The following is a 24,977-nucleotide window of genomic DNA, read 5'->3' as shown; positions in this document are numbered from 1 at the left end:
GGTGGGATTTGAACTGGGGATCTATTGGTTATAAGCCCTTTTCTTTAACCACTGGACCACACAGCCTCCAAAACAAAAAACAGAAGACCCTGCTGACAGGATATAAACTCAGCAAAACCCCTTCATGGTACAGAAATAATAATGCATACAAACGGGAATATTACAATTGAGTGTACAGTACATATATACCATTTACAATATTTGTTTACTACAAATAGGGAATGTTACTGAAGTACAGAGCCCCGCCCAGTGGCCAAATATTGTAATCACACCACTCAGAGGCTACATTTTCCGATCATAATTGTACAAGCATTGTATATGTATTTCTTTAGTTATTTTATTTTTCAGTACAGAAAAAAGGCAGAGTGTGACAATGAAGCGTATGCATATATATATATATAATATATATATACACACACACACGCGCGATTGCTACAGCACAGTTAGTGGTACGACGTTTGCTTGGTCTGTGAAATTAAAAAGGGAAACCAAACCCCTTTTGGGGGTAGATATCTAGACAATATATTATATGCTACAGTTCCACAATGTATTACCAATGGTTTGTAAATACCTGTATATTTAACTTAGCACCTCCTATACAACGTCAGTTTAAGAAAAGCTCGTAAATCCCTTTTTTCCCCTGTCTTTTAAAAAGTCTATTTAATTGGTTCTTCTGGCACATTTTAACCCCATTGCCGCTCTCTCTGATAGGACTGACTGTCAAGGGGTGTTGAGGCTGGGATTCAGGTAAGCTTACAGAGCTGTGAGCATTGTATTTGAAATATTTATGTATCCTGGAAAAAACAAAGAATGGAAAAACTAAATGATTCTGGACTGTTTTAAAAAAAAAGGTTTTGCAGCATTGCAATAAGTGACCTGTGGTGGGCTTTCAAGTGGTAATGTTGGCACCAGCAAGTAAGCCAGTCTAATTGGCCCTGCAGATAGAATGTTGACTCAATTCAGGCAAGAGCAACATAACTCATAAACAGGGTTTATTAAAAACAAAAGTCAATGTAAAATAAAAAAGCCATGTTTAATGTTTTCCCTTTGATATAAACATCATTTATACATCATTTATATTGTACACGCAAAACAAAAGGACATACAACCCATTCCCTGTTTTATGACAAACAGTTAAGTACTTTGTGTATAATAAGTACAATATAGCCTTTTACCAGTAAGACTGATATAAAAATAAAAAAATAAACATAACGTTTCTATGACCTGAAATATCCGTAACAATGAGACAATGCATGACTGAAGTTACCATTTTGTATAACATTAAAAAAAAAAAAAAATGTTAACACAACATCTGGACATTGAACACATTTTGTACCCATTCCATAGCAAAATATTAAGAAGGAGACTAGAGTAAAAATACTATGAAAGACATATATTTATATTATATATTTAAAATTATGTATTGCACTTACTATACACATAAGGCTGGATACGTCTACATAGGTTATAGTAACAGGATTCAGACCCCCAGAACTGAGGCAGTAGTGTATTTTAAAAAAGAAACAGATTATATAGTAATTGTAATTGAAATTTCAGTAATTCAAAGACCCTGGCTGGCAACAATTCCACATACAAGTGATGGAAACAGCACCCTTAACAACACCACTTTGACATTTGCTTTCCATGGTGTTCATATACAACTCCTCACGGAAAACACCAGAAATGTCAATATTATGGTTACTTTATAAACAGTGGCACGTCTCAATACTGTTAAAGACCTGCTGAACTTACTGTGTTGCTCAGTTCAGTAATTGAGGAAGGGGTTAAAACAAGGTCTGGGACTGGAGAGCATTGAAATTCGCACACTTATATTAACCAAATGGGGGTTTTCCTCAGGGTTGATTACAATGAAAAAATACAAATAATATATTAAATGATTAATGGAAAGAGGTGTAGAGCAGGGTTAAAGGTTTTAGGATGCTGTTAAGATCACACCATTTTTTTAAAAATCTTAATGTAATTTAGAGCTATTTACTAAAGATTTTGAGGAAGACCTTGGGTGTTTTGCAACAAAATATGGATCTTGTACCACAAGAAACACAGTATGGGCAAGGCATTCTTATCTTTTCTTTATATATACACATCGTCACAAATGGCAATTTACATTACATTACTGTGCTAAACATTATTATTATTATTCACACAAAAACATGGGAACCAATTTTCCAAATGCCCAGCTGCTACCTGAAAGGCAACAGTAGTGTACTTCAAGAAACAGAAAACAATTCAACTTTATAATGCACAAGAAAATAGATATTTGTAAACTGGTGTCCTGTCTGTATGCCATAACACTTGTTACAGTCAGTGTTTCGCAAGTCGAAATATTCATGTACTTGATACCCGGTTAATGCACTGTACAATTTACTACTTCATCAATGCTCGAGTTCTGAACCTCTTCAAATTATATTTCAGTAAGTGTGAGTTTATAGGATCCTCCCATTTCCTCAATCGCTATCTGGAAGGTGTCTTCGTTGGAGTAATGCTTCACAATGTTGTCATCCATATTAACCAGGATCCTGGAACACATGAAGTACAGGGTTAAGTTCAGGTTAAGTTTCATGGACTATAAAATGAGTGATAACAAAGGTTTTACTATCAATAGCAAGACTGCCACTGTTTTTTTTTTGCTTATTTTACTTAAATACAGCTAGCTCTTGTCTTGAAAAGTCAAAGAACTGAGATTCATGAAACAGATGTAATGCATAACTGGCAAGGAGATCCGTGGAAAGTGGGGATGAACCCCTGCAAGCTAAAGAGAACATTTTTATGCTGTATGATAAAAGCTAGTTTTGCTGATGGTATTAAATAAGGGTGTATTTGTCAGCAGGTATTAATGTGTTGTTCTAAACAAGAAAAGATGTTCTTTCCTCACCATTATAATCGAGTATCAATCTGTTGGTAATTAACTTCTGCACTAACATTTTTTTACTGCTGTACTGATGGCAGTAAACCGATGATGAAAATATGTTGCAAAACTAGCAAATTCAACCGATTCATTGTGTAAATCTCAGCTTTCCTTAAACAGAACTGAAGAGCTGCCGCTGTGAAAATTGGTATTTGTATTTCTTTAAATCAGAGATTACATCTTGCCCAGGATTACACTGCAGAGATTACATCTTTTTAAGGAAAGTGAAATAAAAGGTTATTATTTACTCACCCTTTTTTGCACTTCTTGTAAACTTTTTCCACTTTTTCTATTGGCACATCATATTTCTCTGAAACCTAAAGCACAACAGCCACCAGTTACATTTCACACAAGAATAAAAAAAAACAAAAAAAACAATAAGAACATAAATACATTGTTACAGTTATAAAGAGCAGCTCATTGCCTAAATCAGTGGTTCCCAGTTGCCTAAGGGTCAGTTAAATAATTTAGGAATGGAAATAATCCTGAATGGGTATGGACCCTGAAGGACAGATCTGGGAACCACTGTCTTAAATGGTTCATGCTGTCAAATTATAGCAAGTAAGTAGAATCTGAATAAAACTAAAAATAAGTGAAGAAGCCCTTTGCCAGGCCCGGCGTTATGGGCAGGCCTTAGGGGGCCTGGCCCGTCCAGTATAGGTCCAGTGTCCTCCCAGTTTCAGATTCTAAATTGATTCAGTACCATCAGCTTCCAGTTCTAGCGGTAGATGCCCGTTGGAATGCCTCAGCATCAACTGTGAATCAAATTTAAAATCAATCCGCGCAAGTGCTGGCTTTTTCTTTTTGACTTGCTGTATTTTTAAGTGTAGTTCACTATTGGACAAAAATACTAAGCAAAGACACAATTAGTCCAAATTATTATCCACCAAAACCAGCCAGTCAATACTTTGCATCGACGAAAGCAGCCAATCCTGTACCTGCAACTACCGAGAGCCAATCACAGACTGTCAGCTTGATTTGAGCACAGGCACAGCATCTTTCAACAACAACAAAGCGAGACGTGGACAGTTCAGTGATATTGGTCCATTTAGATGTAGATTCAAGAGAGAAAGGCTTTGTCTGAAGGCTGAAACATGGTGAGTTAGGAGACATTTTAGAGTGGTATTTAATGAGAGATTGTATTGGTAGTTCAGACTCCATCGTACAGGGACTCATTGATGGCTCTACTATGTGATAGTTGACCTTGACTTTCGTTAGTGCCCTCGCCTTCGGCTCGGGACACATAACTCCCATCGCGGTCAACTATCAAGTAGAGCCATCATCGACGGGCACTATCACTTAAATAAAAAATTTATGAGAAATCATTAATCAAATCAAATTAAAGTAAAGCAAAGCACAATAATAATAATAATAATAATAATAATAATAATAATAATAATGTCTAGTGTTTGGAAACCCCTTCGCAGAGCCGCCTTGTCAGATTGCTTACAAGAGCATCTGCTTTTTATATTCAGTACTGAATAGTCAGTTGAAAGTAAGCATTATATGTATATTTGTTACTTTACAGTAATGTGGTGTGTGTGGGAATCTGTTTCAATCTCTGTACAGGGCCTGCTCACTGTATGATTGTATTTGTTTCAAGTATTGTTGCTCAGACACCCCGTTGTTGCTAATGCGGTAATAATAATAATTTAAAAGACTGAAGGCTGGCACTCACAGTGAGATCCAGCCCAGACTGAAGGCTGGCGCACACAATGAGATCCAGCCCAGGGTGAAGGCTGGCACACACAATGAGATCCAGCCCAGGGTGAAGGCTGGCACTCACAATGAGATCCAGCCCAGGGTGAAGGCTGGCACTCACAATGAGGCATACTGCAATTTACAGCCACATTTACAAAGAAAACAACATTAAACAGTATAGTCCCCAGAACAGGAATCTGGCAGGTGTCCACTATAGGCTTGACTGCATGCTGAGTTTACAGGGCTCTTTTTCTGCTGGCAGCAGTAGTTTTCTCTCCCGGTGGACCAGAGCATTCATACACCATTATTTTTATAACCAAGAAGAGATTTTTTTCCCAACCCCCTGGCATATTGCCAGGCAGTTCCAGGGAGGCACTCATTCATCAAAGATGACATCATCAAGGCTTAACCAATCAAGACGCGGGGACTGAACTCATGATGACCTCCCTGTGTCTGTCTGTGCTGATGACAAAGTCATTGAATTGCTGTGACATGCCCAGCCTCACTTTCTGTAGTGAAGATCCATACTACAGAAGAAATGGATACTTACTGCTTCCATCAGTCCTTTCAGAGATGGGGTCTTCAGCAAAATTGCATCAAAGACTTCCTCAGACTCTTTCCTTACATACAGCAGTACTAAAGGAATGGGAAGAAAATGCATGTTACAAAAACAAGCCTAAACAGTGAAGATTCAGCTACAGTTACTTGCAGGGTAGTTGCACTGTAAATTATCATTGCTCTGTGATTGGACTGATGGCTCAGGCTGACGGAGCAATTATTGCACAAATGAGAGCATGTGTGTTTTAAGCGCCTCTGCATACTTTTATTTCTATGTATTTTTTTTATTTTTAGGGTAGATTTAATGCTTTTTGCGCAAATACAAAAATGATTTATTTTATTATTGTAAGCATTTTTAGCTGCTTTGCTTTGTGGTATACAAATCACTGAGGACATCAACAATTCACTTTTGATTCAGAAATCTTAATGCCAACTGCATCACTGCAATACACTACCTGTCTTGAGTATGAGAGGAATTGGAATGGTTCAGTACCAATCTCACAGGTACGGCAGCAAGAACACCTGTAACCATGGAAACCCCTTCCATACTGCCTCATTGGCTTAGAGAACCATTTAGTCAATGTCTACAACAACAACACAGCTCATATACTGCAGAATGTATTGTGATTGGTGGAAATTCAGGGAATGAAAAACACAACATATCAGAAACAGGTTTCCCAAATGGCACCTTCTGGCAGAAGAGACAGATGTTTACTAGTTAACAGCAGTTCCATGGAACAGTGCGTCTGATTCAGTATAAAACCTTCATTCAGCATGACAAAGCTCACATCGGCTCAAAGTGCTGTGGTGTGCTTAATAAACCACCATGTTAGTGTCTAAATAAAGTACCTTGTTAGTGTCACCTTTGTCCCTTCAAGTAAAGCAAAATAACTCATGACACCTGCTCCAATGGGAAATGACCATGCATTTCCTCGTGCAGGTTGAAATATGTACACTGCTTGGAAATTCATGAATTGCCTTAAAAGAGAAACACAGTCTTCATGCCTTCTGTTTGAATTAACACTAACAAGAGCTCTGATCTAAGTGTGTATAATAAAAACACCAAGCCCTACCTTCCCTACTCTGTAACAGCACAAAAAAAAACAACAGCTCAATGGTTCAATTCACATTTTACAGCACAGAGAGAAACACATGCACAAACTGCAGCTGGGTTTTCCAGGGCATTGACTTGAAAGGGCAGATAGTGGTTTTGTTGGCACGTGCCAGTCACATGTTACAAGAACAAGCAACAACATCATTTAGGGGTATACTGAAGTTCAGCTTTCTTTGCTTTTCCCTAAAACCAGGAGATCATGCATAAGTAGATCAGCATAACCTAAACTCTGATACTCTCAAGAAGTTGTTTTAAGGAGTGCCTATATGTTTCATCATCATTTTATGAAAGGTTTTGAAGATATAACCAACAATACAAGTCTGGCATATGTAGGTACATATGGGAGCCCCAACTGTTTCCAGGAAATATTCAACCCTCACAGGGGATTACTAAAGCATTATGTTCAAATATATAAAGCAAACACCATTGGTCTTTTTTGGCTTTGTTTTTAAAAAAGGGGTATCTTATATCTAACCCTTTATTAAAATTGCTGTGCCAGGGATACACGAAAACAAGCTCAAAGCACTTGAGATAAAAGTATTTAAAAATTAATTACAAAAATATAATAACCTTTTGTGTGGTCATCAATCCTGGCGACTTTTCTCGGAGTTGAACCAAAGTCTTCATCAGACACAAAGGGTCCCCTTTTCATCCCATCCCTAAATTAATGCAAAACTGGACAGTGAGCATCAGCTTGGGCTTTCAAAATCTGCGCTAATGTTACAATAGCCCGGTTTTTATAATGCTAACACTTCAGCATTGCAAACATGCAGCAGTCATTCACAATCAATTAAAAACAGTCACTGTTCCATTTTTTAAAGTTTATTAAAAAAAAAAAAAAAATCCTTACCCTTCTGCCATATCTTCTGAGCCAAATGGCTAAAAATTGAAGAAAAAAAAAGTTATTTTGTGCAAAAACTGTTCATTTCTGCACCCCATGAGTTTTCATACTATGGAGATTTGGGGTCATAGACTTATTTTGTGACACACGGCCATTTTTATCTGCCCCTGCCATAGAATCTCCAGTACTGTGTTTCGTGTCCACTGTAGAGAACACCTCATCAATACAGTATTGATTTAAACTTGAAAGCAGTAAAATAGTTTGATAACTGTCTGTAAATATACTAATTGGATAATATTTGTCTGATTTGTTATTTTGAACCCTAACGAGATCCAGGTGAACCTGATGGAATGTTTGTAGCTTATTAAGGATGATTTGGAGCTCTCTTTAGAAACACCTGATGTGTAGATTTGCTCCCTTTGATTTTTCTTCTCCCTGATGAAGGTGGATTCGGCTGTACCAAAACATGTTGGGAGTAACTGTCCTTTAAATGTTATGGACTTTTAAATTTACTTTAATAAAGTTTGATGTTTTTTATCAAATCCACTCATGATTAATGCAGTAATGGTTTGGATGTGCATAATTTCAGGTTTGGGTGGGGTAGGGGGGGGGGGCTTACATTGCGCTGCAGGTTCGCGAAGTGGAGGTCAGGGATGAAGAGAACGGGCTGAGTCTCAAATTCACTCATCGGTTTGAAAGTTGTGATGTCAGTCCTTTTGACAATGAGTGGAATCTTGACATCTGAATCTGGAAAGAGAAAGCCAGCTGTGACACCCTGCAGCTTCTTGTGGATGTGCAACCATAGATAAAGATGTGGCTCGATATGCACAGGGCAGCAGTTATCATGCAGAGCTGCATGGGTTTCTCGTTCTTGTTTATTTATTGAATATTTTAGATGCAAAATAATTAAATACAAGAAGCTTCTCAGTCTAGAAAACAGTTTCAGATAGAATAGCACTGTTTTTCCAGCTATAATACCCATCACCCAAAGCCCGTGCCCGCCTCATTGTAATATTACAGTAAAGCTGTTGCCAGTGTGTGCAGGCCCTGCATACGTACAGGTACTGAGGGGAGTAGTGGGGTCAGTGCCCTTCCCCTTCCTCCTGGACTGCTTCCTCTCCTCGTCCCGGATCTTGCGCTCAGCTCCCTTGTCGCAGAACACTTTGATCTGGCAGAAGGCACGATGGATGGGCTTGTTGCTGCGGTTGTTGTAGCTGTACGTGTCGATCTGGAGGTTGAGAGGAAGGCCCTTGACACCCTTCTGAGAGGAGAAGTCGGTGCTCAGACAGTTCACAGAGATGAAGATCTGCAACAAATGATATAGAGCAGGCCATCATAAGCACTGGTGACCACTGGTCTTGTGTATTCTGAATAACTAGACTACATATGTTTGTTTAGGACAGAATTAATCTATGACCATGAACAGTGCATACCTAAACGAATAAAGGTGCAGTATGTCATACTGAACTGCTTTGCATTTATGATCCATGGTGAGATTTTATACCACAGCATTTATTGTAATAGGTCTGTGGTGGTTTTACTTATTTACTGAGATGAGGGTGTGTGAATTATACATCACCTGCAGAGCCACTTACAGCAACGTCTCACCCGAAAGACGGAGCACAAGGAGGTTAAGTGACTTGCTCACGGTCACACAGTGAGCTGGGATTTGAACTGGAGACCTCCTGGTTACAAGCTATTTTTTTAACCACTGGACCACACAGCTTCTACGGAGTTGCTGCATTCCAGCTGATGGAGTTTTAAAATATTATGCTCTGTGGTAAACATCGTGTCGTATCATCTTCTGTACCGCGGCTGTTATTTCAATATTGTGAGAGATATGCTCGCACTTTGACACTTTCATAAAAGCAAATTCAACATATGCATATGGTTCCCCCTGCTGGAAACTTTGTTTAATACCTTTTCAGCACCAGTTAATACATGAAGCCTACTGGAAAACATTTTAACATTTAATGTTTAATGCACAATTAGGGATATGAAGAATGAATGAATTAATATATTAATGAATGGATGCTATCAATAATACAATTATTTATGTAATAATTATTTATGTAATAAATAATCAAGTATAATATATATATATATATATATATATATATATATATATATATATATATATATATATATATATATATATATATATATATATATATATATTTTTTTTTTTATTATTATTTTTTTATTATTTATTTATTTCTTAGCAGACACCCTTATCCAGGGCGACTTACAATTGTTACAAGACATCACATTATTTTTGACATAGAATTGCCCATTTATACAGTTGGGTTTTTACTGGAGCAAGCCAAGTAAAGTACCTTGCTCAAGGGTACAGCAGCAGTGTCTCCCACCTGGGATTGAACCCACGACCCTCCGGGTCAACAGTCCAGAGGCCTAACCACTACTCCACACTGCTGATATACAGTGAATGGTGTTGATTACATATAATCAACACAATTCACTGTATATCTAAACAATACAATTGTTGATATAACAAATATTTAGATGATTAAATGTTACAATGGCTTGCCAAAGAACTCAAGTCTTTGAAATCTGCCACAATGTTGAGAACGTGTGATTGCTTCCATCTATGAACACTAGATGGCAATGCTAGCACAGGCATTCTAAACTACCATCTCTGGTTCCTTGGCCACTGCTTAAGTGATTCATCAAATAACAGGAAAACTGATGGTCTTGTTTACAACGTATCACTGAGGCAAACACTATTATGTATTGTGCAAACACAAATCCTACCGTTCCTCTTTCAACAAAACAAACGAAGACCACAGTTTTGGCAGTAGCTGCAGTTCATACGTTATGGGATAGAAAAACAGGATCTAGTCTGCCTCTAATCTGCTCCCCACAATCAAACAAAGCAGTTCTGTACACAGAGTAAACTGTCCCATAAAAACACCTGCACAGAGCTAATGGTTACGGGGGCATATCATCCTGAACCCACATCCTGTTTCAAGGAAAACCTAACGTAAAGTCTTTGAGTGTCAAATTCATGTACATTGGAAAGCGATAAACACTGGCAAGCGACAAACACTGGCAAGCGACAAACACTGGCTGCCACACTGTTGTTCTGCAACCCACAGAGAGGAAGTGAGAAAAAGGGAAGTCCAGAGAAAGGAGATTACAAAAAGAGGATGGCATCTTGGGGAGATCTTGAGGGGTGTTCTCCACTGAGGGAAACAGTCAACATGCTCGAGTGTGTAGCTCAGAGCGAATGACCTGCATCTTACAGCCACCTCGGTCTTTAGAAAGGGTTAAAGTGTCCCTGGAATTACCACATGAAGCCCTCACCCAGTCTTGCAAAGTGTCTTTATCTACCTGTCTGGTAGGATTCCACTGCTTGTGCTGTCAAAACCAGTTTTCTGCACAACGCAGTTCCTCATTCTCCGTAGCATAGGCACGGCTTAGCAGAAATACATTTTCTGTAGACATCATAAACAAACAGGGCTTTGCGATGCCAACTGGGAAAATCAAAGCCCCTCTTTGTCCCCTAACCTCTTTACCACTGTAACAGTAAACTGCAGTTTATCTGTGCCTCGTCAGGTCACTTGAGAAAGAGCAGACTTCACTGTGGAAGCAGAGGAAGTTCTCTGCCTGGGGGAGTTTCAGTGTCAGTGCTCAGAGGAGTATCTGTTTTCAGATATAATCCTCCTTAATAAAACAATAATAATAACTGGTTTCTACTCCGCAGCCAAGAAAAGCTAAAGTGACTTTAAACAATGTGTGTTTCAAAAGAAAATGCCAGAAACTTCCTCATCTTCAAACTCCAACTGGCATCTCCTGCCACTTTCAACCATTATAGTGAGCACTAGCTGGCGGGACAAGGGGCCTTGCTATTTTTACATGACTGTGGCTATTGTTTGGTGAATTTAATGTACCAGGACTCGAAGTCTCAGAGTTCTTCTTTCAGCTTAACTGTAACATGCAACTTACTATCAATGCATTTAATCAAACTTTCTTCTACATACATTTTTTGGAACCTATTGAGAAAATGTCACGTATTTGAACAGATTGCCTATTTTGGTGACAATAAAAAGAAGGTAAACAGTACATCATTTGTTTCAGCACGTGGCTACCTAAAAAATGACCCACAAAAATTTGTGTTTAACAGAGTTTTACATCATTTTTTTTCCCTCTGCCGGGTGATTCGATTGCATCCTCCAATTAAGATTTTTTCAAAACATTGCAAATTGAACAAGTTACTCCACAAAACCCCTAGAAATGATCACAGAACAACACTAGTTTCTAATTCATGTCGGACTCACCTTTGCTTCATCATTTATGTCCCAGGTGAAGGAGATGGCGTTGTATGAAATCTCTTCAATGTTGCTGATCGTATTGAAGCTTTCTTTATAATCAGCTGTTTAAAGAGGGATGAAAAATATTAAAACACAAATATCCAATGTAGTGAAGATACCTGGATGGGACACAGTGGAGGAATCTATATTTTCATAATCACTCACATGAATTTCAGTTGGCTTAAAAGGTACAAAAAGGCTCCTGTTGTACCAGAACCACAATGCTATGTAAGCAAATGAAGGTGGAGTAATCTAAAAAAAAAATGTGTTTACCAGGAGAAAGACAATTTCTCTTGTGAACAAAAGTGTGTATCCAGATCACGTTCCCTCCTGCGACAATGTTCGTTTTCTGTTCACACAATAGCCACTCATTTCAATCACAGCGTCAACATTGTTGCAGGAGGGAGCACGATCTGGATACGCATTATCATGTCTGTAAGAGAAATGCTCTTGATCCAGAAGATCGTGCCCAAGGAAAAGTTGAGAAATGTGTTTCCAGCAGATTTATTGCTATGCGTCTAGTTTAAACAGTTTGTTTCATTGTCAATAACAGAAACAGTATCACCACAAAACAAATTACAGTATGCAAATGGTAAATAACTGGGAGGAAAAGCTGGCAAACAGACACATTGCTAGAATGTGTAACAGGAACACTAACAGTTAGAATTAACCATTCCTGGTGTAGCTCTGGGTCAACTTGTAACTTTAGTCACCCCCAGTGATACATTAAATAAGGATAAAAGCAATAAAAATACAATATAAAAAAAAGAAAATCATGTTATATGTTCATTTTGGGGTTCTACTTTGTGAAACAATATGCAAATGGAGCTTTTGGGAAAGCAGGGGGTAGATGAAGCCTATGGAGCTCACACAGTAAGTTTTGAAGGTTTGCTGTAAACAGGCAGTTATCTACTATTCACTGTATTTGAGTCATCTTTTTGGTCAAAACATAAATAAAGAATAAACGTTGCCTTTTATTTTCTTTTATTATACTGTAAAAAAACAAACATGTTTAAAAAAAAAATACAAAATACTGCAAAGTGCAACTGAACTGAATTTACAGTACAGTTAAACTACAGTTAAACTAGGCTCCAAGTCCACTATAAAGATGCACACCAGTTTTGACACCAGGATAATAGTTACCATAAGAGCAACCACTGACTTGACAAACCTGAAGTGGGCGCTTACAAAAATTGGTTTCTGAAATGGGGCCGTACATCTTTTAATTAGCAGCTGATTCTGTCACACAGCTCCACTCACTTTGCTTATTTGTATTAAACAAGGAAAAGATAAACAGGAGCTGGTGAGATGTTTGTCTACTAAACTTGGGAGTTTCTTTAGTTTTACTGTTAACAATAACATTGCAAATGCAGGCTGTGTTATTTACACGATGCCCCCCCCCCCCCCCACCCCCCATGCCCAGACTGAGCTTGTGTTCAGTAGTACGGGAGTCACGCAGGGGTTAAACAGGGATCCTGGTGGCCCCTGCCCTTCTCCCTCCCTTTTCAGTTCATAGCAGTTAATCTGCAAAACCAGAAAAGCCAGTGACGCCAAGTGTGACAGGCAGCTGAGCACTATACCCTGTGGTTATGGGTGAGGAGCGGCACATTGCATGACAAGGATTCTGGTTCCTAAGAACAGCCTCAGAGCAAACAACACAAGAATTTGCATGAATGTCTCCTGCATGAGACAAGTAATTAATCATACTAGACTGAACTAGATGCCGACTGAGATGCAATATCCCTTACAGAGACTTGGGGTAGTATGCATCTGAACTGCTGCTGCAGAGTCACTTACAATAAGGACCTCGGTTTTACGTCTCATCCAAAGGACGTTAAAATAAGCGATAAACACTGGCAAGCGACAAACACTGGCTGCCACACTGTTGTTCTGCAACCCACAGAGAGGAAGTGAGAAAAAGGGAAGTCCAGAGAAAGGAGATTACAAAAAGAGGATGGCATCTTGGGGAGATCTTGAGGGGTGTTCTCCACTGAGGGAAACAGTCAACATGCTCGAGTGTGTAGCTCAGAGCGAATGACCTGCATCTTACAGCCACCTCGGTCTTTAGAAAGGGTTAAAGTGTCCCTGGAATTACCACATGAAGCCCTCACCCAGTCTTGCAAAGTGTCTTTATCTACCTGTCTGGTAGGATTCCACTGCTTGTGCTGTCAAAACCAGTTTTCTGCACAACGCAGTTCCTCATTCTCCGTAGCATAGGCACGGCTTAGCAGAAATACATTTTCTGTAGACATCATAAACAAACAGGGCTTTGCGATGCCAACTGTAGGAGGCTGTGTGATCCAGTGGTTAAAGAAAAGGGCTTGTAACCAGGAGGTCCCCGGTTCAAATCCCACAGCCACTGACTCATTGTGTGACCCTGAGCAAGTCACTTAACCTCCTTGTGCACCGTCTTTCGGGTGAGACGTAATTGTAAGTGACTCTGCAGCTGATGCATAGTTCACACACCCTAGTCTCTGTAAGTCGCCTTGGATAAAGGCGTCTGCTAAATAAACAAATCTGCAAAACCAGAAAAGCCAGTGACGCCAAGTGTGACAGGCAGCTGAGCCCTATACCCTTACAATAAGGACCTCGGTTTTACGTCTCATCCAAAGGACGTTAAAATAAAAAATGAGTAACTGCAGTTGTAAGGTGTGAACAGATAATTGAACAGTGACAGCAGTGACAAAATATGACACGAATGGGGAAGAAAAATAACTCATCAATCAATGCTTCAGTCACATAAATAGGCATTTATAGGGGACAACATAGGGGCCTAACTTACTTGTTTGGGTCTTTGTAACCATTCTAGTGATTCACTTTGACTCCCTTTATTGAAGTGGAAATGAAACATGAAAGCAGAAGGTTTCTTACCAATGTCAACGCATCTCTGTTTGGCGGTGTGTTGCCGAGAGTGCCAATATTTCCAGTGCTTGAGCTGGTCGTCCCTGCATTTCTCTTCCCCAAATACAACCATGACGACGCTCTGCAAAATAATACAGTGAAATCCTGGCACTAGCATTTGTTTTATTATCCCAGTACGACTTTAAGATAGAGTAGTATACAGCAACTGTCAAACACGTAGGGTTACAGTAAGGCACCTAACTGTCCTAATAACTATAGTTACAGGAACATAAAAAAAGTATTTTAATACAATATCAATACATGCTGTCTGAGAGGAGAGCACTCACCCGGACTTTGCTGATTGGATGATGCAGTCCTTTGCCCCTTCCATGCTCCTTCAGTGTGATTGGATAGAACTGCCCCTTGTTCAGGTACGTCATTGTGCCATCTCCTGACTTCTGCCGAAGGGATTTAGAGGCTTCCAGTGTGTACTCGAAATGATTCCTAAAATAAAAAAAACCCTACTATTTATTAAAATAAACAAATAAATAAATAAATACATATTCTTAATGTCAAAATCATTAGGTGGTACACCACTTACAGAATATAGGATTCTCATCACAAATGCATTCAGTAAGACAGAAATGATGATTTACCCCGAGATACTGTTGAATGTATAACCATCCGGTTCCATTCTCAGCTGCAGGTCGCTAGGGAAAGAAAACACCTGAAACAGTCGCAGAGAGACAGAAGATTTCTGTTTTATATATATATATAAATACTTAAAAACAATTGTAAGTCGCCCTGGATACGGGCGTCTGCTAAGAAATAAATAATAAATAATAATAATAAAAAAATCATACATAATCCAACAACATCCTCGAATGGGTCTGGTGTTTTATTAGTATAAAAACATTAAATAACTCATGCATTAAATCTTTGTGAATGGGCCCTGCCATGTAATTTAGCATGTCTCCATCTTTTTCTCTCCCATGGTTAGTATGATTAATCAGGTTCCGATTTAATTTTTTAAAAACTTTATAAGGGTAAATATGGAAAACTATATTTTTTTAATTGTTCTTGGCTGGTATGTCACCTGACTACATACCAGTCATTGTTATTTCCTGTTACATAATGTTACATAATGATAGCATACAATGTTCTGATTTCCAAAAATGAGACCTGTAGACCACTTACTTGCATAAACCTCTCATGCTATGCTACCATAACAAAAGTTACGGCTATCCAGCTCCAGCCAGGAAAAACAGAAAGAACCTGAAGCACATTACCCACAATGCAGTTTACCTGATCGGCCTCGTCCTTGAAGCTCTCTGTGAAGGTGGAGTCTGGCGTCCTGCGTTGGGAGTTCTGTGGCTGGGAGTTGGGACTGAAGTGGTCTGGGTTGAGGCGGCGATCAAAAACAACAATGCGACTGTCTGGCTCGGCACAGTGTACACCAGGAGGGTTCCCCACCGTGAAGCTGTGGGACGACGCTTCACTCTTCATGGCGTAGTTGGGGACTGTGGCAATTGAGACGGTTACCGTGGTATCCGGGGAGGGGAAGTGGTTCCTTTTGTCCTGCTGGTTTCCAGGCATGACGATATTGAGTGGAAGCCCCTTTAAAAGCTGGAGTCTGTTCTCTCCTGCCAGCATAGCTGGTTCTGGCACAGAAACCATGCAGTTCCTGAACAAAGAACATACATATACAGTATGTGTAGGTTTCCTTTTCATGTTGTAAGGCACATCAATAATAAATACACTATGTTAAGCGAATATGCATTCGTATGGATATGGTCACACATGTGCACGGGAGGTTCAACAGCAGAACATTTTAATTCACAGTTACCAAACCAATTCGTGGTTCAGTTATTAGAAGAGTTCATTTGCATTATTTTGTATAAGTAGTGTTCTAATTTACTTACAGTACGCATACTGTAAAATACATTTAAATAAAAAAACTACCCACTAACAGAAATTTCTCAAATTTCATCCAAAATTCTAAATAGGTTTACATGGCCAATTTGCAAATGCAATATATATTGTTGTAAGTTACATTTTAATATACTGTAGGGGTCTTATCTGGGTTTGGCCTCAAGCACAGCTCAAGGCTTTTAAGGAATCTTAAATGAACTAGAGTCAAGATGGATACTTACTTTGAAGTTATATTTGACAATGTAGTTCGAGTACATTGTTTCACAAAGGCAATTATGTATATTTTTTATGTTGTTTAAAAATGTCAGCTAAAGATTGGACTAGAGATGAGAACTGGGGGTGGTCGTGGCTTCAGGTGGCTGTTGGTCCACTTAGTAGCCTATCATCTTTGTCTTATTTCATTTGTAATCAACACCATCATACCTTTTGGCGAGATCACCATCAGTCAAAATAACTTCTGGTTTTGAAGTTGAGAGCGTTCTCTTTTCTCTTGGCACCTACAGGAGATCATCACACGGTTATCATCACGCACCCACTCTTACACAAAGGCATAACAGAGGCATTGATCCAAAGCCTGAAACTGAACTTGCTTTGAATTGGAAATCATACCATGTCTATATCAAATCTGCTATTCTTGTTTGAGCACGGTTGCCAAGCCTGACTGAAATTCATTCCTCAATTGCTTTTCTTTTCTTTTTTACTGTTCCCAAACTGTAAGCACCTTGTAATAATCGTAGAGCAACCCCAAGGCCGCTGCGCTGTCGTCATCTCCGTTGATGCTCATCATGGCTTTGGTGGCAGCTGTGAGTGGATTCTCCAGGAAAGACTTCCAGGCCTCGTCCTCGTTGGTGTAGGATCTCCGCTGGCTGTACGGGGCTTCATTCTGCAGCACCAGCACCGCCCTTTTGCTGCAAGTCAAATGTGCACATTACTATATACAGCACCATTACACAGGTTTTACAGAGCAGAAGTGTGGCATTTTCCAGTTATCTTTCCTCACCCTGCTTCAGCTTAACCAGCAGTGAGACAGGTCATTACGGGTAAATATTTTCAATAAATCTATTTTTCACTTTACCTAGATTGCTCTAGTAAAAACCCAACTCTATAAATGGGTAATTGTATGTAAAAAATAATGTGATAACTTGTAACAATTGTAAGTCGCCCTGGATACGAGCGTCTGCTAAGAAATAAATAATAATAAATAATAATATGGAAATTCATGACCAATGCCATTCCTGACATATTTGTATGTATTCTGTAATACATAAAAGCTGCATATTATTATTTGTTTATTTAGCAGACGCCTTTATCCAAGGCGACTTACAGAGACTAGGGTGTGTGAACTATGCATCAGCTGCAGAGTCACTTACAATTACGTCTCACCCAAAAGACGGAGCACAAGGAGGTGAAGTGACTTGCTCAGGGTCACACAATGAGTCAGTGGCTGAGGTGGGATTTGAACCGGGGACCTCCAGGTTACAAGCCCTTTTCTTTAACCACTGGACCACACAGCCTCCTCATATGCCTTTTGCAAGTCAGTTTCATTCACAAGGGGGAAGAGCGTATCTGCTGATCTTTGATAGTCATTCATGGGAACCGACTTTGCTGCAGATTTCCACCTCCAGAAGGAATTTGTATCTGAAGCGATTTTAATAATAAAATCCAGGTATGTGTTTATATAGCAATATGTGTGTGCGTGCATCTTTTACCTCGGGTCACTTGCTTTGAGAGGTTCTGCTGAGCAGGCTGGAGGAAATGGTTGGTAGAAACCGCAAGGCAGAGATCATTAAAAGATGAGCAAAGGCTGCAATGAAGTGTTATTCTATCTTTCAGATCAATAGGGGCCAGATTGAGCAACAAATCGCAGTGCTGACTGATGTGTTCACTTCCTTATACTACCTATCTTTTTAGCATGCTTGCCCTGAAGCAAAGAATGTACACATACACTTTTATTGTGATTGTTAGTATTACATTATTCTTGAATTGTTTTTATCACAGATGTTGTTTTATCTTCGGAGTGTGTTAAATTGGTGTTTGGCTCCTGCTGCTGTACTGCTGTCACAATGGGAAATGTCAGCCAGTTTAATAAACAAATAAATACATAAGTAAATCAAACATGGGTAAACAAGCTTTATCAGCCTGGGCTGGGAATGTTTACAGCACATAAAGACAGTTGAAAATAAGTGGCTTATAAGGGCCAACTCGTTTAAGCAGCGATGGAAACTCAATGAGCTCTGCAATAGGGGGCCTTCAATTGATTTGCCAAATGTATTTTCTATTACTGTGGAATGCTTTAAACACCTAGGGATATGGCTCAACGCAAACGTACAGTATTATAGTAGACACATGGGGATTATTTTTAAAACATGGATTTCAGGCCTGCTGAACAGGATACAATTCTGCCTTCTGCATGGTTTGTCCAGAAAACTGTTCAAGCCAGTAAAAGTAAGATTCTGCCCATACACAGGCTGGGTTTACATGCAAGTGAAAATCGACTCTACAATCATGACTGTGCGACGTTGTCACGTGAATACATTGTGAAACAGCAAAAGAACGTCCTTTGGTTAGCGCGACTTTAAAGGCAGGGTCAATCGCTTTCTCACGATAAAAAATAGCTGTAAAAACCCATGTAAACCAGAGCAGGAATCATGCTTATGTGTCACGAAATTTCAGCAGTCAAGATCCCGTTTAACTGGCAGAATCTCACGTTGTTCTTCAGCAAAGCCGTACCAAACCACACACACACACAAGAACGAACACACGCACGCACGCATGCATGCACACACGCACAAGAAAGAACGTAAAAGACTCTGCAAATGTAAACCTCTCGTATAGTCTATTATTAATGTTTGTATGAATGCATGTTGTTAAGCACAACTAACCGAACTTTTAGCTTCAGATTATTATTATTAGTAGTAGCAGTAGTAGTCGCATTTTCTTTCTATAATTCTTTTAAGATGGCCCAGGAACAACAGAGCTCCACCTCTTCTTCCATCGCACAGAACTGGAATGAATTGTTAGCATCAATTGGCATATTGTGCAATAAGTAATGGATATAGTTAACAAACAACATAAATGTACCGTATTGCTTTAAATAAAGACTTTTGTTTGAATGTTTATAATATTACAAGACATCCATGTTTCATTATAATGTGTGTGTGTGTTAAGCGGATTCTGCACCTGGCATTTCTACCGCAGCTGCAGACCAGCAGTCACTGGCTTCTCGGAGCAGAGGCAGGGTATAGGGACTGGCAGATGTGTACAGGAACATTAGGATGCTCAGCCTGGTACTCCACCTATAGAACTGCCAGTGCATGAAGCTGCTCAGGAACCTTGTATGTATTTTTACATACCCCCCTCTTTTCAATCTTATATTCCTATAAGCCTAAGGATCATACCGTTTTTTTTATTGTATTGTAGTGTAACCACCCGTGTTCCCACATTTTCCACATACATTTATAGACTACTTTAATTAAATAAAACTTTGAAATGTTACGCATATCTATTTTTTAAGTAGTAAAACTTACACTTAGTAGAAGTTTTATTTTATATACTTTTGTGTGTGTGTGTCTGTGTGTGTGTGTGTGTGTTGGAAAGGTAACGAGACACAAACAAGTGTGCGTGACAACAAGTTAATTCTTTCCTCTTGTTGATTTTTTTAAATCTTCGTGGCAAAGCATGACGCTCTCCTCACGACATTCAGAGTCGTTCTTTTCCTAATTACTAGTCAGACACGGACATTTAAATATCCCCTCCCCTAAATGACTATGAATTGAGTAATCTGCATTGGTATGGTCGACTGCTTGTGATTTGCGTTGCCATAATCTTCTGACAAGTAACACACCAAAATGGCTTGGACTTTTGACCAAACAGATTCAAACAGATTCTCTCCAGTTAAACATTCTATCATTTTCAATAGCAATAGCCTAGAAGGCAAAATAATGCTAATGTAACAAGATGCAACCTGAAGAAACTGCCTCGAAATCCTGATTAATTGGAAACACTTGAAATACTAAATATACCATAAAGAACAGAGCTTTCTCCTCAAAAGTACAGCCAAATGTTACAAGCAGTTCTAACTAACAGTAACTGCTTCTTTGCAAAATATGTCTTAAATGATCCCATATTGAATCACAATGTTAAGAGATTCTGTGCTTTGAAAATGCATAGTTAAATGGTGAACTACACAGAGCTGGTCAAATTGAGTATAGTTGTGGTCACTCTAATCCATTTGAATTGTAACAGCTCATATAGATATAATAATAATAATAATTTATTTCTTAGCAGATGCCCTTATCCAGGGCGACTTACAAGATATCACAATATTTTTACATACAATTACCCATTTATACAGTTGGGTTTTTACTGGAGCAATCTAGGTAAAGTACCTTGCTCAAGGGTACAGCAGCAGTGTCCCCACCGGGGATTGAACCCATGACCCTCCAGTCAAGAGTCCAGAGCCCTAACCACTACTCCACACTGCTGCCCTACTACTCCACACTGCTGCCCTGGTCTAACTGCACAGGGGTTTCAGGTAACAGCAAAGCAAACTGATCTATTGCAGATACTTTTCTGTTGAAGAGTTTTGAATGAAAAAGAATAATGAACACTGAGGTCTACACATTTTCTGCAATTTTTAGAAAAAGAGATTGTAGGACTGGACCTACGGAGGGTGACCACCTTTTCAAAATGCTGGATCAAGATTTACTGTTTTATTGTTTCAACTGGCAAACGACCGAGTGTAAAGCATAGCAAAATAATGCAGCAGGGGTAATGCTATGATGTGCTATTAAACAGATAAGCTATATGGTTTAACTGGTGCTAAACTGTAAGGACGGGTGGTCACCCTAACCTATGGTCTCTTCAGTAATATACACCTGAGTGTTCTTCACTGCTTAAATAGTTCCTAATACAGAGGTCACACTCAATAATAATAATAATAATAATAATAATAATAATAATAATAATAATAATAGTAGTAGTAATTGACATTTTTATCCTTCAAGTGCAGAACAAAAAGGAAATAAAAAAACTGCCAGGATCAATTCCCAAGCTTAGTAGTTTCTGTCTTTTGGGTTCTTCGCAGAATGCTGTTGATTTCTGCGATCTGGCTGTCCCCACTGTCTCACAGGTCTCCAACAGATTACCTGTGAATTAGTCAGAGGAATGCAACCAAAGACGATAATAAGCCAAAACGAAAACACCATTTTCTGGCATTAGGGGCAAAGCGTTTGCCCTGCACTTGTAAGGTTACCAACAATCAGTCAGTCAGGTGTAGCTAACAGGGGGTTGTGCTCAGACAGGAGCAAGGCCCTGTCAGGTATGTTGTAATTGCCAAAAAGATCCATCAGGGAGTTAGGAGAGAAATATAGACAAAAAATTGTAACAGAAAACACCTCAGGGATTCCTTCTGCACAGCAAATTAAGAATCAAGACGTTAGTTCTGCTGTACATGTAAAAGTAATTTCACAGAATGTAGACCTATTTTCTTTCTTTAACTGCTTAGCCATGGTGCTAAGTATAAATAAAGTAAACCATAGTAAAGCGGAATCATGTAAAGAAGCTGTTTAATCCCAAACAGGTGTTTCACCAGCCCGTCCCGAGTTAAATGACAATCACCGCCTAACAACTTCAAGATTTGCAAATATGTCGTTTCTTCCAAGCACATATAAAAACCGTACAAAATTACACTGAAGTACTGGCAAATGAATCAACAAATAAATAAAACTGTAAGATCACTGAATGCAGAGTACAAGAACGAAAGCTGAATTACAGTGTATTTAATTACCGTACAACTAGCATTACAGTGTATTTAATTAGCGTACAACTAGAAAGCTATCTCCTATTAATTGTGTAAGCATCTGTACGTGACGGTTTCTCACTACCGGCCAAAGGGCTAATTTTGAAATTGAAACGTTTACATCTTTAAAAAAGCAACAACTGATAGACGTCCTTAAAAAAGTACCATTCATTCGTTTTCTTCATTGAACAATGTATTTCTTGCAGTGGTGACCTGGCAAATAACCTTAAAACGAGGCAGCACCTTCAACATACAGAATAGTAAAAAGTGATGACTATGGTGGTAACACTATATTGTGCTGATAGTAGTGGGTATTTAAGTTGGGTGCTCTGTTGGCGCCACTGTTATGAGCACAGCTCCCGTAGTGTTTTCTTTAATTTAAAGTATTCAAGAACAAACAAACGAATGTAATGACGTGAACCCATTGCATTGCTACCAACCGAAACAATGACCAGTGAATGCGCCAGTGTTTTTAAAGCGCTGTGCTTTTGAAAGCCTGCTAGCAAACCGATTGTTCTCAGAGATTTTAAAGAAACCAAGGACCAACGCCTTACAGGTGTTCAGTTTCACTGCAGAAACTAGTATACATACAAACCAAATATGAGACTATACTAGGCTAGATTAAAATCGCATTTATTTAAATCTGTAGGAATACCGCGTAGATAGATACCGTTTTGTATTTTGTTAAATAGAAAAGAAATATATGTTCAATAAATATATACACAAATAAAAGCAAACCAACAAACAAGCAAAACAGAAATGAATAAAACGTATTTACAATTTGACAGAGGTTCTCGTTCAATAGTGTTTTGTTTTTGTTTTTTAAACAAATAATCAATGTCCATGATTTGTGAAACAAAATAATGCAGTTGATCGGTAACAAAAGCAAAAGCGTTAAACCTGTTAATAATGTTGAATGAAATCTTGCTGAAAAGGTAGAGCACAGAATGTAAAAAAGGAACGTCTCAAAACCCAAGCTAGCTGTGTAGCAGGTGCTCATATTCACCTGTGCGAGCTGCAGGTTGCAACTTGACAGGTGAAACTACAAACGCATCTACACACTGTCAATATCTGACACACACGCACCCGAAACTCCCGTCAGCTAAAATCCAAACTGATGCAAGTTTCAGCGGAGTCACGTAAATGAGAAGAAAAGAGCGATCAAAAAAGAAACAAATCGTTTCTTTTAATCCATCTGCTCAGACAGGGAGATATATATCACTCAGTAGTCTCCACCTGAACAAATCGTAAAATAACAAAAGATCATAAACAACACGTCTGTTCCTCTGGACTTCACAATACAGTGAGACGATGAGAACTTACTTGTCCTGCTCCTGTGTCATCTCGAATGGTCGAACTGGACTTTCTAGTTAGGACGGTAAATCCGATCTGGCCGCTTTCTTTGAAACCCTAATTTGAGAAGCAGAATGAGGGATATGTGAGAGGAGTCCTGAAAGAACGGGTTTTGTTCGCTTTTCTCGCTTTTTTGCGAGGCCGGGTTTACATGTGATTGGGGTTGGGATTGGGTTACCTATGGGGAAGGAGGAGACTGCGTTATAATAATATTGGTTTGCTGGTTTTCATTGGGTTGTTGGGATGGGGTGGGGTGGGCAGGGCAAAAGTTTGTTAAACTGCTCAAGGGAAAAGTTGGGATGTTGCGGATTATGAAAGGTGTGATAGAATTTGTCGTGCTAGATTTATAGTTTTATTTTTCCCTGTTGCTTTTGCGTTTTTAAAACCCTGCATTTAAAGAGAACATGATGTCATACTAATAATAAAAACAAACAACTGTGTACAGCGCGAACATTGTAGGCTAATAATTACACAATTACACACATGTGTATTGTACGTGTAGCATTTTAGTAGCCCAGGTGCAATTTAATCATTCGTTTTTGGAATCGAACAATTTACACACACAACAGTTGTTTATTTTTTTGGGGGGGGGGGGGACGGGACACCGCTGGAAAGCAGGTGTTGTGTTAAAGGCGATCTTCTTTGTGGAGGTGAAGCCTACCTGGCTAGGGTTGCATCTCCCTACGATTCAGTTTACTTCAAGAGATAAAATAGAACCCATTTTCAAATGAATCAAAAGGAAAATAGCAAAGGAAAAAAGCTAATCCGCTTTAAATTATAATTAAACGAATACTATTTCGTCAAAAAACATTTTTTTGCGACATATTTAAACACATCTTTGTGTTGTTTCAGAATATTCTTTAAAGTTGATGCACGTTTGCAAAATATTTATTTCTTAAACATTTAGTTTACAGCCTGCTGAAGCGGAGTTGTCAGTTTGTCGTGGAAGAGACACTATTAAGTGCACGACATTTGGCTTGGTCGCCCCAGGGAGGGATGGCTTCCTGATAGCCAACGGTCGATATTATTGAACTCTGCGGCCGATACTGTCGTGAGAAATAAAACACTTACAGGTACTTACATATACCAGAGGGTAGCATGTGTTGTTGTTGTTAAGGGCGTGTGTGAAAACGTCAGCATTAATAATCTGTCAAAGGATTACAAGCTTTTATTTTTAATTAAAAGAGACCTACAATTGCCCAACCACACTGTTTTAAATTTTGTAATTTAAATTGATTTCTTCAAAGCAACCCACCTTCAAAACCTTAGTATTTTAGTTACGAGAACATATCTGATAACTTCAGCAACATGTTTTTAAGTCACTTTAATCAATCAGTCATCAATCTTTATTTTATATAGCGCCTTTCATAGTGCGCCTTTCATAGTGGGCCACCATCACAAAGCACTTTACAAGATGCAGTAACAACAAGAAAAACCATAATACTTTAAATAGAGAAATGGATAATACATGATAGTAGAATAATACATGAAATAGTACATTAAATACAGTGGAAAGTGCATAATACATGATGGTAACATAATACATGAAATAGTAGCAGCAACACCAGCTAACAGCAGAT

General features: G+C 38.8%; 1 protein-coding gene across 1 annotated transcript; it reads right to left on the bottom strand.

Annotated features, from left to right (window-relative positions):
• Nucleotides 1-1,014: 1,014 nt before the first annotated feature.
• Nucleotides 1,015-23,546, bottom strand: LOC117403282 (grainyhead-like protein 1 homolog). The gene is made up of 15 exons (XM_034005316.3): nucleotides 23,368-23,546; nucleotides 16,966-17,152; nucleotides 16,668-16,741; nucleotides 15,618-15,996; nucleotides 14,969-15,039; nucleotides 14,660-14,816; nucleotides 14,343-14,454; nucleotides 11,439-11,533; nucleotides 8,200-8,446; nucleotides 7,760-7,887; nucleotides 7,150-7,178; nucleotides 6,870-6,958; nucleotides 5,178-5,263; nucleotides 3,179-3,243; nucleotides 1,015-2,537 (listed from the first exon to the last, which is right to left on the bottom strand). Exons 1-15 carry the CDS (start codon nucleotides 23,385-23,387, stop codon nucleotides 2,423-2,425), a joined length of 1,854 nt encoding a protein of 617 aa, XP_033861207.1. The 5' UTR covers nucleotides 23,388-23,546; the 3' UTR covers nucleotides 1,015-2,422.
• Nucleotides 23,547-24,977: the final 1,431 nt, after the last annotated feature.

The sequence above is a fragment of the Acipenser ruthenus genome, chromosome 5 (assembly GCF_902713425.1).
Source record: "Acipenser ruthenus chromosome 5, fAciRut3.2 maternal haplotype, whole genome shotgun sequence".
NCBI classification, from domain to species: Eukaryota; Metazoa; Chordata; class Actinopteri; order Acipenseriformes; family Acipenseridae; genus Acipenser; species Acipenser ruthenus.
The sequence above is the reverse complement of the archived record's forward strand: the minus strand, read 5'-3'. Positions and strand labels throughout refer to the sequence as shown.

What these genes read in the sequence shown, in the direction of transcription:
- LOC117403282 (XM_034005316.3), bottom strand. Translation starts at nt 23,387, where the DNA reads ATGACACAGGAGCAGGACAA. An exon ending in TCAGAAGATATGGCAGAAGG is followed by an intron (nt 6,959 to 7,149) that starts GTAAGGATTTTT and finishes GCATTAATTTAG; the next exon opens with GGATGGGATGAAAAGGGGAC. An exon ending in TGAAAGGACTGATGGAAGCA is followed by an intron (nt 3,244 to 5,177) that starts GTAAGTATCCAT and finishes GTTGTGCTTTAG; the next exon opens with GTTTCAGAGAAATATGATGT.